This window comes from Polyodon spathula, chromosome 25 (genome assembly GCF_017654505.1).
Source record: "Polyodon spathula isolate WHYD16114869_AA chromosome 25, ASM1765450v1, whole genome shotgun sequence".
Taxonomy (NCBI): Eukaryota; Metazoa; Chordata; class Actinopteri; order Acipenseriformes; family Polyodontidae; genus Polyodon; species Polyodon spathula.
Window position 1 is genome coordinate 19,090,338 of NC_054558.1, and position 16,502 is coordinate 19,106,839.

General features: G+C 40.8%; 1 protein-coding gene across 9 annotated transcripts in view; it reads left to right on the plus strand.

Annotated features, from left to right (window-relative positions):
• LOC121299848 (nuclear receptor corepressor 2-like) overlaps positions 1-16,502 on the plus strand; it is a 120,477-nt gene that overhangs the window by 45,235 nt on the left and 58,740 nt on the right. For all 9 annotated transcript variants that reach the window (XM_041227991.1, XM_041227997.1, XM_041227998.1 and 6 more), the window contains exons 5-7: positions 3,954-4,136; positions 10,112-10,225; positions 15,829-15,885. In XM_041227991.1, the coding sequence (XP_041083925.1) occupies positions 3,954-4,136; positions 10,112-10,225; positions 15,829-15,885 (354 nt within the window). The remainder of the gene's footprint in view (positions 1-3,953; positions 4,137-10,111; positions 10,226-15,828; positions 15,886-16,502) is intronic.

Genomic DNA, 16,502 nt, shown 5'->3' on the forward strand with positions numbered 1-16,502 from the left:
GAGCTTGATAACTCTAGCTTGGTAGAAAAAAAAAAAAAAAAAAATCCAAATTCAAATCACACTCCTTTTACCAAGTGGAAACTGTTGGATGGAATATAATCCCTCTGTGAAGGAGCCACACTGCATTCCTCTCCATGTTTGTTAGAACACTTCACCAGATACAGTACTGCATGGACACACACATTGCCATCTGCTGGAATTCAAGGAAACCTGCAAGCATTTCTCCGAAGGGGGCTGTTTTGCACAGGCAATACAAAAATCCCGAAACGGATGAGATTCCAGGATCAAACGGTCTACTTTGCTATTGAGTCTCTGGTGGAACACTGGGTGTAGTCTCTTATAAGGCATTACAGTTCACATCTTGTTTGTTTCCTAATGAACACTTTGCTTGCACTTTACGGTGTGTCCTCAGGGGGGGTGTAAAAATCTAAGCGTGTTTGGATATAAATTCACAGTAATATTCACAGCATTGCATCTATAACCTCCATGTGTCACATTTTCTCTGCTGTTGTAATACATTGTCACAGAGAAGTCAGTGAGACCAGAACATTCATGTCCCATCTGCTTGACACTCCTATTAGCAAACGTTATTCTCTTTGGAAAGCAAAAAGGGTCTAAAAACGCTCCACATATAACATAAACCAAAACGTGTGAGCAATTCCAGCCATGTGCAGTTAGGGGCGTATTTGGCCCCTTTGTAACGATAAGGCATGACTTATTAAATTAGAGCTGTAGACTAAAAGTTCCTAAATATGCCAGATTTATTCTTGGTTACTCCCATGCTGTAGGAAAGTCAAAGAACTTGTATCTTACCTTGTGTTTAGCACTTTACAAATAGTGGCCCTGGGGAAGGCTCCTGATTGGGCCTGGAAGTCAAATGCATTTATTTTTTTTGACAAAACTGAGCATGTGCAGGTAATGTTTCTGGTATTGATCAGCTGTTAACAGACAGGCAGTCAGTGTTATTTTTCAGACTGCTGAAGCCAACCCCAGCCTTCTAAATGAGTTCCAGATTGTGTGTATGAAGGCTCAGGGCTTGTTTTCACTTTGTCTGAGCTCCCAAAAACAGCCCAGGAAGCACCAGGGCTTGATACCAGATGCTGAGTCTGGTGCACGAAGCCACTCGAGATTTATGACCTTCATAAAACTGTGCCTGGCAGATGCTGGATTTGCAGAAATCCTTGATTTTATTGGGGCTGTGAGGAATCAAGTGTTACAGGAACAACAGTCTTGTTTACACAAGCACTTCCCTCCAATTCACACTGCACTTCCTGAGCATTTACACTGCAGGGAGTAAAGGTGAACACTACACAGTGCCTGGCTCTGTAATAGAATACAGCAAGACTCCCACACTGTGCAGCCGTTTGCACTGTTTCATTAGCGCTCCACTTTGTGACTGATCTGTGAAACTAAAGTGAGTTACCTGGACTGGTAATGCAGTACAGTGGGAGTTTCATTATCGTCCCTGTTGTGTGATACCTCTCATTAAATCATGATGCTCCAGCGTATCTGAACTACCTTCATATATCTGCAAAGGCAATTGTATGTGTACATGGTATTGTACCGGCAGTGTACCATGTTTAAACTCCTGTGTTGATTGGGTGGCATTGTCCCTTTTAATGCTTGAGATTTGTAAGTTCAGCACCTGCCGGTTAGCAAGCACAGGGGGAGAAATAAATGCTTCCAGCTTGTAGTTCAGTTTGAAATCTACTCATCCCCACCCCCCCCAGACGAGGCTTGACAAGGATCTCTAGATAGCTGATAGGTTGATTCATAGTCCTGTGTAACAAAAACCCTGCAAACGCAAAGCAGTATTCAGATTACTTTGTTGACAAGATCAGTAAAGGTTTTATGCTATCGGGTCATTCCTGCTGCCTGACTGAAAATCAGTAAGAGGTGAAGGGCTTTATAGCTGCAAAATGAAATACTAAGGATCCCCATACCTTAAGCGGCTACAGTATTGATTCAGTACCTTCAGTCATCAATTGGGAGTGATTTATTTATTCTGTAATTCTTCTGAGGCAAAGTGGATGTTGCAGTATACATGTGTCACCGAGAGTAGGTAGTGAGTCAGCAGCTGTTTGCGTCATGCTAGTTTCGTTCCTCAATTTAACCCTCAATTTAACCCTCATTGTGATCAGTGTAGCTAATTTGTACAAAACAAACTGCCCGATTCGAATGTCACCTCACCGCTTCAACCCACTCGCCCACTCCAGAAGATTAACAGGCCACAGCATGGGAGGTCTGCCTGGATTCACTCGTCCAGAAGGGATCGCTGAGGTGAACTAACCTTAACTTTCTTCCCTAACTGTGCAAGAGGCCAGTGCAGCTAAACTCATTGTGGGTCTCCAGCCCAGATCCACAACTTGGCATATTACCCAGTATTGAAACAGAATTGTACCAACCTTATAAGGACTAAAAATCATGCAAGGTCCAGACCTTTCATCATCCAAGAGAAAAATACTTGGATGGCAGTGATCCATCTTCTTCTAAAGAGCTGAGAAACATGCGGGGGGGGGGGGGGGGGTTTAAAAAGGATGAAAATATACATTTGAGCTTCTTACTCACTGTTTTGTGATTTCTGTATTCACCTGCGTACAGGTAAGCACTGAAGGCGCATTCGCTTGAGCGCAGTAACTTGACCTGTTCAATTAAAGTTTACCGAGCTACAGGTCTGTGCCCGACAGATCAGTGGGATTGATTTTCATTTTATGCATTTACAATTACAAGCTGAATGTGTGAAATGAAAGGCATCCTGCAGTGCTTGTGGAAATGGTAAACTAGAATAATTATGGATAAAGGTCTGAATGTCCTTTGGAAATTTCCTGGAAGAACGGTCTGACATATCCTTGGCAATTCCCCGTCTTCTCTTTCGTCGCTCCGGGCAGCAGTCCATGTTAACTAGGTTAGTACAGTTAAAGAAGATCTTGAGGCTTCAGCATTTTAAATAATGCCCCTGAATAAAACTGCACTCCTGTTTCATGTTTACTACAGTACAAGTATAATACAAGATTAAATCTAAAATATGCAGTACCAGTTTATATAACCACTCAAAGTCTACAGGCGTGATGTTAAATATTATCACATTTCTGTATCACTGATCAGACTCGCAGTTGCTCAACAGTTTAAGCCCATTTTCGGTTTTAATATGAACTGTGACGTCAAGGATAAAATCAGGAGTGACTCATTAGGATTATGATACAGCCTCAGATGGCTTTTCCTGGATTTTACTTAACAGTTTACAGTGACTAAAAAGAAAAACTGCACATTGTAAGTTCTGATATTATGTAGTTATGTTTTTGATAAGGTTTTTGTGACCTTTGCTATTGTACCTTGACCTACGACCTTCCACGACGTCCCCTCTCATAGTATGGGCACAGGGCAAACAAGCTCTTGCACTTACAGCAACTCGCTTAACCTCCGCTGTCTGTAGTATTTCCGTGGGTAAATAAATAGTAAATGAATGATTAGCCTGTCTGAGGCGCAGGTCCCTGGAGTTCAACAGCTGGCCCCCAGACACAGGGAAAGTTTGGAGTCCTTGACAGTGAAGGGGGAGGGGCAGGGCGAGGCGTTCTGTGATAACTGGTGTAGAGAGAAGGGGTCCTGAGAGGGAGGCTTTCAGGGTTAACCAAACAGAAGGGCCCACCTGTTGTCGACTCGTGTTAGTTTGACAAGAGTCCATCTGGAGTGAGTCACTGAAATACAGCCCTCTGGAAGAGGGAAGAGGGCCTTTTAATTTGGGAGAAACCACAGGATTTAAAAAAAAAAAAGGAAAAGCAAATATATCCAGTACATTGATATTTATTGTGACTGTTCGCATAAGATATAATATACACATTTATCTGCTTGACTGCCTGAGTGTTCTATGTTGGTACGTCTTGCTCTCAATCTCCAGATTTGAGCACTACCCTCGCTTTGCCCCTTGGTAACATGCCGCTTGTTTCTTCCCTCAGGAGCAGGGCGGTGGGATTGGTAAACTCGAGCCCGTCTCCCCGGTAAGCCCTGCCCAGCTGGAACGGGAGCTGGACCTGGTACCGGCCCGCTTCTCCAAGGAGGAACTGATCCAGAACATGGACAGAGTGGACCGTGAGATCACCATGGTGGAGCAGCAGATCTCCAAACTCAGGAAGAAGCAGGTCAGTGGAGTCGAATCGCCAAGGATTTGCTTTTATTCAGCCACAATGCTGTGCATTTGGGACCAATCACTTTACTAAATCAATCTAGACTAAGCTTGCCTAATTCAGAAGGCAGTCATTAGGTGTTGCTCATACAGCCTTGAATGCTGTTCTGACATCACTAGATCTCAGTTCCTTTCAGCCCGGTGGTGAGTGTTTCTTTTATCTAGTTACAGTATTATTGGGGCATATGTGCTGTTTTTTTTTTTTGTTTTGTTTTTTTTAAACAGTATATGGAAAGAACTCTCTTCCACAGAATGGAGCACCAATCCCAAGTGAGTCCATACTGTAGTGCTGGACATTTCTCTTCTGTACAAAAAGGCTTTTAGTAATTGGAGCAGTTTATTTTGATAGCAAAAAAAAAAAAAAAAAAAAAAAAAAAAAAGTACATTATATATTACATGCCGGACATTTGAAACCCTCCACAACCACCTCCACATCCACACAGCGCTTTGAGGGGAGCAATTAGTCATTTCAGAAAATAGGTTACAAAATATAAAAAAGAAAGCAAGCAAGAAAAGCATCCCAGAAGGGTAGGCGAGCAAGACTGTTTCTGGCTGTTAAACCACTTGCATTCTCCCTCTTGGCCGACAGCCCTGTCATGTTTTAGAAAACTGTATTCTGCAGCAACGTCCTTATTAATGGGCTGCTTCCAGTGGTGGACACAGCCTGCCTCTCTCCCTCTCTCCTTCCTGCACTTGGCAGTTTTTCACGGTATGGTTTCATAAATTAAATACACCTGTTTTCTGTTGCTCATTTATACAGGGGGGAGGACTCGGGAATGGTTTAGAGTAGTTTCCGATGCCAAGGAAAATGAAACACCACTTCGATGGCATTTTTTTTTGTTTTTCACTCTTGGAACCAAAACATCTGGAGCAATTACAAACGGCAGTGGGAAACAAGGCTGGGAAATACATCTGCATTTTACGGAAACGTGGAACATGGTTGATTTAACCAGGGAAATGGGTTTACTCTCAGGGTCAGTGACGCAGAAAGCACCACTTGCTAAGCACCCATGCTCATTCATGATAGTCTGATTAGGTTACTAGCTGCACCTGGAGTGAGCATGTTAGAAGCAAGTTGAACACCTAGCAATGACTTGGAGTCTTGGAGGAACACCTGGATTGAGAGCTGAACACTCCATTAGGACCTCTTACATTTGACTTTTTTTGTAAAGACTGTAATGGAACATTTCCTGTCATTACTTATAGGGGTAGAGGGATTCCTGTATTTAAATATGACAATGGGTCTTTATTTATTTAGCCTATGTATTGGAAGTTAGCCAGGGATAAAACTGCATTGCCAGCATGGTGATGCTATTGGATCTTTCAGTGTCATGCTGGGACACATGACTGAGGGTGAGCAGGGAAGTGTGAGTGCTCCCTGATGTGCCTCCAACACTGCTGTACACTCTGCAGCACCTGGTGCTCTTTGGAGGAGACCCCCTGTCCAAGTACTGCCAAATTTGCCATTGGGTGCAGCTGTTTTTGGTTGGTTGTCGGTTACGGTTTTATGAAGTCCTTTTTTCCAAAGCTGTGTGACTGGCTCAGGGATGGAAATAAGACTCCTGTTGCATAGCAGTTTCACTCATTCCAGGTTTTTTTTTGCCACCAGCAATTAGCCAGTTGGAACTTCCCATTACAAGGTGTTCTGTTTCAGTTTCCAAAATGTTATTTTTCTGGCTTGAGCTCAGTTTCCTGCTATCAGCTGGCATCGTAAAACCAGGATAATGTTGGCTGTGATTGCCTTTTGAATTTTAATTTTTTCACATAACCTGCAGGCTCACAAATTGCAGTTGCATTGCTCTAGATGTCACATGGTATATTTTATATCAAAATATTTTCTCCATGTTTTTTTTTTTTTTTTTTTTTTCTTCCAGAGATTAGATGAAAATACATTCTTTGATTCACAAAGAAATGTGAGTGGTATTAATAACTGGGCACACAGTCAGAAAAATGTCACAAAGCGGGCTTTCAGATGGACACAGGTATTGAAACATCATTGTGTTCCTCTGCTATTCATGCCGTCTCTTGAAGAGCTAACCTGAGGGTCCTTTGTCAGCAGCATGGCAACGGGAAGCAGAGATACAGCTGGAGAGTTCCTTTCAGCTCTACCAATCCTGGGCGCTTTGTGCAGGTCCTTGGATGAGCTCCTGGAAATGAAGCATGCACTCCGTTACTCCCATACAGTCCTTTGTCATTTCTCTATACAAGACGAAAACCCTTAGAAAACAGGTACAAACAGCTGCAAAGGCCAGCTTACAAAAAAAATAAACTCTGCTAAAGCATTACAATACACAAGCCCAAACTGTCACAAAGGCAAAATTACTGTATAAAAAGAAGTGTTCAAGTTCATTTTAATGATTTTAACCCTAATTTCTTCACATTTGAGTTCCAGAGTAAATGAATAGGGGAGCAGCTGTAAAATATAGGCAGGAACCCATTTAAGGCCTTAATTAAAATCAACTCTGTATCTTACCGGAATCAAATAAAGATATTTCAGAACTGGGTCAGTGTGCTGTCTCGCCCTGGTTTTAGTTAAAATAGAAGCTGCAGAGTTCTGAATAAACTGCAGCCTACTCATAAGTGCAGTTGTCAGGCCTGCAAAAGAGCATTGTGGCTTGGCTAAAACAGATTGATCACAGCTAGTGAGGTCCAATCTTTGTAGGAGTTTGCTATATATCATTCTTGTTATTCAGTTATCTGCCTATTTTAACCATTCCTGGATCGGAATACCAGTTACACTTTTACATTACATGCCGATAGCAGGTTAGTGTGTCACTTATTAAATTACTCTAAACGAGTGGAGGTGTTAATGCCTTTATTATCCTGCTCATTAGCTATGGAGTGGAAACTACCTACAGTATGTGAGTTAATGGCAGCAACAGTAAGGGAGTATGTGCCATCTGTTTCTGGGAACTCTGGTACCCTGTGCATATGGTTGCTGCAAATATTATGCAGAGGGAGGTAGCAGGGGAGTAAATGTTTTTAAATAGGTGAGGATTCTATTGATTCTAAACTCTGGTTGATCTTAATACTAAAAAGCTGATTTTCCAACGTAGTGTTAAACTTTCCTATTCACAAAAACATTGCAATCAGCACAGTGGAGTAAAAAGCAGCGGTAAAGGGAGCCTATATACTGTAAAACCTGGAATGGCTCAGCTCACTATGCAGATCACAGTGGGCTGCAGTCGAAGGACTGCATGGTTTGAATATGGCAGCGTCAAGCATTTGCTTTTCTTTTTTTTTTTTTTTTTTTTTTTTTTGGTTTTGATTATTATTACTGCGACACACATGGATGCGTCTCCTTTTAATTAATTTTACACAGCAGTGCTATTTGGCTGCTTGGCCCTGCCTAGGTCAGGTTTATCATTTCAAAGAGAACAAAGAGCTATCCAAGGTAGAGTTAGTGTGTTTCATTTCTAGCGGGTTGGAAAAATCTCACTTGGCAATTTATTAATTGTAGGTTATTTCACTGTGTGATTTGAGGGATTTGTTTATTCAGCACCACATTGCAGCTGGAACTACCTTTGCCGCTGGCATCGGCTCACTTTGTTTGTCTTAACATTCTCTATTATTAGCACGCTATAATGGTTTGATTGTCAGTAAAATCGTATAGCAATAACTTTGTTATTCATGTAGTCTAGATAACTCTGTATGAAATACACTTCTTTTTTTAAAGGACTTTTTCTCATAAAGCAGTGTTTCACAGGATAGACATTATAGTCACCACCAGTGCCTCTAATTAAACTTCACTGCATCACACCAGCATAAAACAGAGCTGCTGTAAACATTGACATTATAGTCTACAAAATAAAGGCTGAATTGGTAACTTGATGGCAGTGTCTTATTGATGTTGCTGCTTTTTTTTTTTTTTTTTTTTTTTTCAGTCTATAAAGTTTGGGGTTCACTGTGGATACTCAAGAACCAGAGTGATTCGTTTACTGTACATTCTGTTTAAATGGAGGTCATTAATACATGGGAATGTGCGACTTACATATTTGTAGAATGAAATGACAGAATTTGAGATGTCTTTGAGGCAAAAGAAAGAGAAATGTGTTGGTCGGCTGTGCCCTTTTAAGAGCCATTAACCTCCCCTGTGCTCTTGGCAGAATTTCAAATCCTGTTTAAACAAGTAATTAATATTAAAAAAAACTGGCTTGGCCAGTTCAGGCATGTCACTGAATTGTTATGATGAATACAGTTTTTTTTTTTTACTTTGCAGTTCTCTTGCCCAAAATATCCACACTGACTGAGTCATTCACCACCTTCTAATCTATAAAGTACTGCAATGTACCTACATAGACTTTCCATATTGATAAGACTTTTCATATACAATACACATTTCCTTGGCAACAGTACAAGTGAGGTCGACACCTGACCATTTCATGGTGGGGCAGCTCCATATTAAATTTGAGGGTAAAATGAGGTTTAATTGCATTCTCGCAAAATCAGTAGCTGTATAATCAAGCAAATCTTTTGAGTTTGAACCGGAGTGCTTAAGCTGAAGGCGCAAGAGGACATGCATGGTAATGTTTTTATTTAATAAAAACTTGTTTGGAAACCTGAAAACCTCAGCTGTTTACATGCTCGTATTCCATATTTTCATCGCATTTGAATTCAGCTCTTTCTGACTTCTCCACAGTTATGAGATACAAATAGAAATACATTAGTCTTAGTTTGCACTAATAGCAAGTGGCAATTCTATAGAAATTTTTAAAAAAGAGCATTTGATAAATGCTTGCATTCAGAGAGGTTCTTTCAAAGAACCAAACAAAAGTCTAACTAAGACAGATCCGTCTCGTTTAGTTTGTTTGCCTGCCGAGCGATGCACTCCCTGTATCAAGAGCTACTTCAGTAACTTCAGTACAAAGACCTTAATCCAGTGCAGTTTCTATAGCAACCTGGGACAGTGAAGGCCTGGTTGAAGGCCTAACTGAAACCCCCACCGGTCTTGTTCGCCAGGTTGTTTTTTGTTTTGTTTTTTATAAGATGAAACCAATTGATGAATACAATCATTTTAAATACAGTAATACCTGCAATAAATATTGTAAACGTTTTGCATTGGTTATTTGCTTGCAGCATAATCATTAAAATGCATTAAACCTGCTGTTTTTATTTGGTGAAAACGAGAGAGTAGCCAGGTTTCAGAGAAGCCATGCGGGTCTCTATTTGGTGTGAGAATGCTCTATAGGTCTTGTCATCTCAAAGTGCTATTGGGTTTGTAGGTGCTGCATTTTTTTTTTTTTTCCCCAAAAACGTTTTGCGTGACACTCGCAGGGCACACAGAGGTCTTGACGACTCAGCACTCAACAGCGTTGAACATTATGATTTGCCTCATGTTTTTTGTTGTGTTTATGTATATATACAAGTTCCCTTTTAACAGTCACCTACGATATATCTTTTCTAGCAAATCGTTATATTTACAGGCAGATGACTGACCTAATGCTCATACAAGTACACAATATAACAGAGACATTGAGCTACATGTACATTCTTGTCTGTGGTGTGCCGCATGTTGCAGATAGGAGTTGAAATGCAGTGTTTCACAGGCTGCCTGTATTTGTGAAGCAGTGTACAGTAATTGATTGCTGTTGAAATGAATGACTGTGTCTGCGTGATTCTGTTTTGACTGTCCTAAGCTGTTATCACTTTCCCATGCAACAGTGTCGTCTCGTAGGAAACGGCTTACGTTGAGCTTCCTGTTGTGAACAGCTCAAGATTGTTTCATTTTGCTTTTTTTGCTTTTGACTAATCTTGTTTTTAGGTGTGGAAATGATTTTACGTTACTGTCTCTGGAAAATTGGTAAACTAATCACTGAATGAATAACCAGTGAGTCTGTCAGTCCGCCCTTAAAATTAGTAATGAAAAAGAGCGTTTGAAATAGTGCCAGGGGCTAACACCATTAACCCCTTCTTTGTATTTTTATATTACAGCAACAGTTTGAAGAGGAAGTGGCCAAACCCCAAGAACCTGAGCAGCCGATTTCTCCCCCACCTAGTGAAGCCAAGCATCGCAGTCTGGTGCAGATCATTTACGACGAAAACAGGGTGAGCAGAACGTCTTTCAGCTACCACTTACATTTTCAACCACACTGCGAATTGCTGCTAACAGGTCGTCATGGAGATAGTGAATCCTGGAACAAGGAAATTGCATCGTGACCAGGAATAAAACTCCACTCCTAGGCAGTCTGACATCTAAATAATTTAACACAATATTTTGAATTATTAAAGTATCAAAACCCCACCGACACAAAAAATACAAATTGTTTAAAAGCAGCACATTTTGACTAATATAAGAAGGAAATGCTTCACTAAAAGTGAAGTTGTTTACTATTAGATGAAGAGTACCAGTATACTGTACTCCCATTTTCAACACTTTGCCAGCTATTTAACAAGGAAGTAACTTGGATTACTTTGCCACCTTCATTATAGGATTTAGCGAAGGAAGACCGTGGCAGCGGATCAACACTTGATTTATATGTTGCAAGTGGAAGATAAGAGCAGCTCCTTCTAATTCTGGTCTGATTGCTCCCTTTACAAATTAGTTTGGCTCCCTCAATAAAACTAGTGCAGAGCAGTACACCTCACCAAACCCACTGTGCAATTTGACAAATAATTAATCCACAGACTCGGCTTTAAAAAGAACCCAAAACCTGCTGAAACTGGACTGTTCAACAGAAGCCGCTTGGCAAGCTGTCCACACTTGTGAATGGGGTGGGGAACACCTGAGAGCTAGCAAGCTGTGATACCTGTTGGCTCCAGGTCCTACCTTCCTCTTGGGAGCCCTGGAATACACTGTGTGAAATACCTTCTGTTTATAAATATGCCAGCGCTTCTGACCAGATGCTGTGTTTTCTGGATTTTGGAGAGCTGGTGGTGTGGTTTCATTTGTCCATCAGGAAAAGGTTCTTAAAAAACTAACACCTCTGCCCACCCAACCTGCAGTATGTCTGCTGCATGGCCCATTTAAAAATGGTATGATAGTCATTTGTAGTGTAGGATATCCAGGGTTATTTGCAAACAGTAATACATTGCATTCTATTTGCTTGCTTTTGGGTTGATCACTGTGAGGGTTATTGTGATAATTTATGCCTTAAAATATATTGATGATTGTGTTGGTATATTATCATCACTGGAATGGAGCAGTGACATTATATGATCTGTGATCTTGAGATTCAGAGTAGAAGGTTGTAATTCATTATTGATATTTATGGCTGGTATTGGCTGTGATAATAAATCCTGTGCTTTTGATTTGCTGTGTAGCACAGTTTACTTTTTGTAGTAAGTGTAAGATATTGAGTTGAACGTGCACTGTAAAGTCACTGCCTGTGATCATTGATCGCTGTGCTATTGAAGAGCTGTACGCACAGTCTGGGACATGGGCTTGTATTCTTGGAGAGGAAGTTGCTTTCCAAAGAGCTTCTCATCCCTCCTGACCAGCCCTTGTTGCTAGCGCCAGCGCCGCTCCCTCTTCAAGTGTTTTCTGTGCTTCTATAAATAAAGACTGTTTCCAGACCAGACAGGTTCAGAGGCTTCTTCTGGGAGTATTTGTGGAATGATGTTGGACTCTTTCCAAGGAACAGTCCTGCGATTTCTCTTCTGATCCTGTGCGGCCCTTTGAAGAAGCATCTTTTTTTGTGTGTGTGTGCGTGTTACTTTTTTGTGTGCACATCAATAGGGTTCAAGAGTTGTTTTAAGAAGGAAACAGCAGGAGCAGCAGCTCCAAGCATCAGAGACCCAGGACACGTATTATGTAATTTGCATCTGTCAATTTTAATTCCATAGGTAGATACAAAAAAAGGGAAATGATTGATTTTGGCAGTTCCAGGATGAGCGCTGGTTAGAGTGATGTTCTCTGTTTGAGTGTCACTGGGGATCCACAGAGGCACTTACAGATTTATAATGCGTTTCACACCTAGCTTTCTGAACTGACCGGAGTGTTTTTAACACTTGAGCCAGGGTCTGTCATTACCCTGCTTGGGGCTGCAATAGATTCATATGGAAACCAGCTACAAATCAAACCATTTCTATTGTGAAGGGAAAAGGGAAACTTGTATCTGAGCCATTATATGTTTTAGTAACTTGATGACCGTTGGTCATTTTAATGCAGCATTTCATAGCACATAACTGGTAATAAGACGTGAAGTCAGTGGCTCCTGTTTTCCCCATAATGCCATTTCACTTGCTCTTGAATTATAATATGGCTTAAAGAGTAAATAGTGCGGTTCCAACAAATATAGTGTTGCACATCCCCACGTGTTGCTGCAACCATTTAAATAACGTACCTGTAATTTTTCTATTCATTGTTAACATCCTGACAGCGTTTTACACTTGCAACATTAATGTCTGTTTCAAAGCTCTTTTCAAAAAGGCAGCTCTGGTGCACTGGGGTTTGAGATCTGTCATCTAAAAAACTAAAGGAGCAGTGATTTTTTTTAAAAAAGTGCTCTGGCTTTTCTGTTCCGTACCACATCATGGATCGTTATTGCTGTGTTAACCGTTTGACAGGGAGCAGTAATCCTTACACTATCAGTGCACTAGAGCAGACATTTTGAAAAGAGCTTTGAAACAGACTTTGTCATAAATCTAAAATGTTGTCAGGGTGTTAACAATGAAAATAAAAATGACAGGTACGTTATTTAAACAGTTGTAGCAACACGTGGGGACGTGCAACGCTATATTTGTCGGAACCCCGCTACAGCGCTGTCTCTAAACTACTGTACTATAATGAAACACTATTACTTGAACTGGAACAGGTTAAGCAGTTGGCACATTACGCTTACTCTCTTCTGGTGAAGGAGTGCTATATTGGCACAATCTTTTTTTTTGCTCCTGTCGTAACGCATTGTTCCGTCGTTTGTTACTCCTGTGTCTCTCCGGTCACTGCAGAAAGGATAGTGTAACTGCTCTGTGTAGAGTAATGCCTATGGTCTTTTATCCATACTAGCCTGAGATGGTAATGTGTTTTTTTGGCCACAGGGAGGCTATAGGCTCATTGCAGTGTAACTTGAGGAAACCCTCCAGGCATTTCTGTTAACAAGCTGCTGCAGAGTATGACTGGCTCGTTGTCCTGATTTGCCTCTTGCTTGGCGTTTCCTTAGCGTTTTCAGTTCGTTTGTGTTTTTATTCTGGCAGGTGTTAGATTTCACACTGGGATTCAAGTCCTTTCGCTGTATTGTTAACCCATTAATGCCCAATGTTTTTTTCCCTAGTGGAGCAATATTTTGTCCCCTATTGCTGTGCAGTATTGTGTGCAATTCAACCTTCAAGACTCTGAGAATAGCTCACAGTTATTTTCAGTTCAATATAAATTCAGCCGCACTTGAGTAGCGGGACTGAACAAGGGAAATGTCCGATCATTTCTGAGCAGTTAACTTCTGGGCAACTTAAGAAAAATTGATTGATTTTGATTCACGAACTAAAGATCAATCATTTTAATTAACTTAATTACACCAATGTTTGCTCACACCATATGAGAATATGAATTTTTGAACAATTTAAAATAAGCAAAGCTGTTCCAATGGTATTTATTTTTCAACTGTGAATACTATTGCTGAGATGGAAATGTTGTAATATACTATATTATTATAATGGGAGGGCTGTCCGTAGTGGACAAGTGGAACAATGACTATCAAATCCGAGTAAATACGCCCTGATGGGCATTAATGTAAGTAAAAACTAAAGAACAATAAAGATAATATGCATTCTGACCACTGGCCAGTTGCTTATATGCTACAGCAGTGAGCTGAAATGAACTCCTGGCAGGGTCAGTTTTCAAACCCGCTCACTTCAGTGCATCTTACTCATAGTTTTTAGAGGCAGGCCGGTGACTGAAAGAGGATGGTTAGTAAGCGTGCTGAACAATGATCTAAGCACAAGCAATAAGAGACAAATAAGAACAAAGGGACCCACATACACGAATAGGATATTAAACCGGTGATAAATCAATATTATCATGGTATCCCTTTTAATAATGTTATCACTTTCTTTATAGAAAAGGGCTTTTCAGTGCTGTATGGTTGTTGTCTTTTGTTTTGCACGCTAAAGGCTTTCTGAAACTTGACGTGTATTTTTTCAATATTTCAACTGCAAAAGGAATTTCCCTCCTGAAAGCTCTCCATTGTAAGTGCTGTAGGTAGACAGCGTTGACAAAGCTTTGTTCACGCTCGACTCAACAGAGGCGAGGAGGGGTTGAGTTTTAAAACACTAATCTTCCATAAAATACACTTCTAATTTGCTGGCATTCCAGGCCATTGCACTCATGCATAAGATTCCTCTGACGGTTAGATTAGTGGATCTGAGGAGTCACGGATTGTGTTTTGGAAACACACAGCAATTACAACATGTGCCCTGTAAAATTACAATTACATTGGCTCTGTAAAACTCCTCTACCAATTAAAGGAGTGTGGCTAAAAGGGGGAAGTGGTTTTGGGTGGGGAAAAATAAGCGACAGTACGACTTTGTATATTGTTTTACTGTAAATGAATCTAAATGTCAGCACTTTGCATCTTTTATAGGTCAGTCTTACCATGTCTGTTTTTAGAAGCAGAATGCAGTGTTCCCTACATCTACAATGCTGAACAGAATCCAGAAGGAGGAATCTATACTAGATCTCCAAGCTGATGTATTTGGGGGGAGTGGAAGGCTGACCTGTTTTTCTCTGTATTGTTTGGTTTGAGGGTAGAAGAATTGTGCACAAACGAGAGTGTCATTTACAAAAACAGGCTTTTGATGAGCTTCGACAAGCATTTGTCAACGAGTGAAAATGACTACTTTTATATCGTCTTTGCTGTACGCAGCACCAAAGTTTGCTTCAGGGAGGGAAGATTTAAAAGAAGAAAGTGACGGTCCTGTCTAGGATAGCAACCAAAAAAAAAAAGCAGTCATCTTTTATTCAGAACAACTGTGGTGCTGACCCTGTGTTCCCTGCTTCAGTGCTGTTTAATTAGTATTAGCACAGCAGCCTCTGACATGTCCAATGTTTGTCTCAGATGCCCAAGGCAGCGAAGGCAGGAGAGAAACAGTGTGCTCAAGAACCATGGTCACATGGCCAGGTGATGATGAATACTGGAAAGAGCATCTCTCTCTCTCTCTCTCTCTCTCTCTCTCTCTCTCTCTCTCTCTCTCTCTCTCTCTCTCTCTCTCTCTCTCTCTCTCTCTCTCTCTCTCTCTCTGTGATAGTGCTGAGGTAATTGAAGGAAATGAAGTGGGTAGGAGAGTGAAATATTCTGCTGCTGTCTTGCTAAGGAGAAGCGAGTAGTGTGGTGCTACTAAATGAATGAGTAGGAAGAAGAGGTGGAAGTAGTAGAGGAGGAGGCAGCACAGAGTGTGGTAGTACAAAATGTTTAGTTCTGGACATTTTTAAAGGCGAGGAGTAGAAGCGCTTAAAGCTGCTGAAGGTAGAAACTAACATTTGAAATGTGAGCCTTGTCTTTATTTTCATTGCATCTTGTATGTGTCAGGAGCTCATTGATTTCTTTATATCTGTTTCTAGCTGTGACTAATCTCTCTGTTCAGTACGCTGGGGGGTCTCTATTAATAGTCCTGTTTCTGGTTGCTAATACATAACACAAGTAGTGAGCGACTGGCACTGCACCACTACAGAGAAATACACATCATGACCTGCATCATCTTCTTTTGATTCCTGACAGAAAAAAGCAGAGGAGGCCCACAGGATCTTAGAGGGACTCGGTCCACGCGTGGAACTGGTAAGTGTGTGCATTGTGTGGATGTGGTGCAGCACACTACAGCCTGCCAGCCAGCCTGTTCGCTCACAATCTCTTATCAGGCAAGCCAAGCCATGCCTGGCTGTCTTGCTCTGCGTGGGTTTTAAGTCATCAAACTCTTGCATTCAAGCTGTCTAGCAAGGGAAGGGCTTGCAGAGATGTTGAGGTTAATTAGCACTATCACGCTGCCGGATTGAACAATACCTTGCTTTCTACACAATGTACTGTGAGGTTGGCTGTTGGTTTGAGGTGTTAGTCAGATCAGCTGCTTCTGCAATGACTGACAGTCGCCGTGTGCAAAAGGGAGCTGTCAGCTAGGCATTCAAAATGAATGAATGATGTATGTGTGTACCACAGTGTACAGTATATATGTACGCAATTGATATATTTGAATTCAGTTTTACCTCCAAATCTTTATTAACTGGCTTTTTTTTTTTTTTTTTTTTTTTTTTTTCAGAAAGCAAAATCAATAATATAAAATATACTAAACTATAACTTCAGATATTTCATTTAGGTGGTGTTAAGTTGGTTGTCATTCCATTTGGAATATTAAATAAATTGTATTAAAACAAGCAAACAAAAAACAAAGCATTGATATT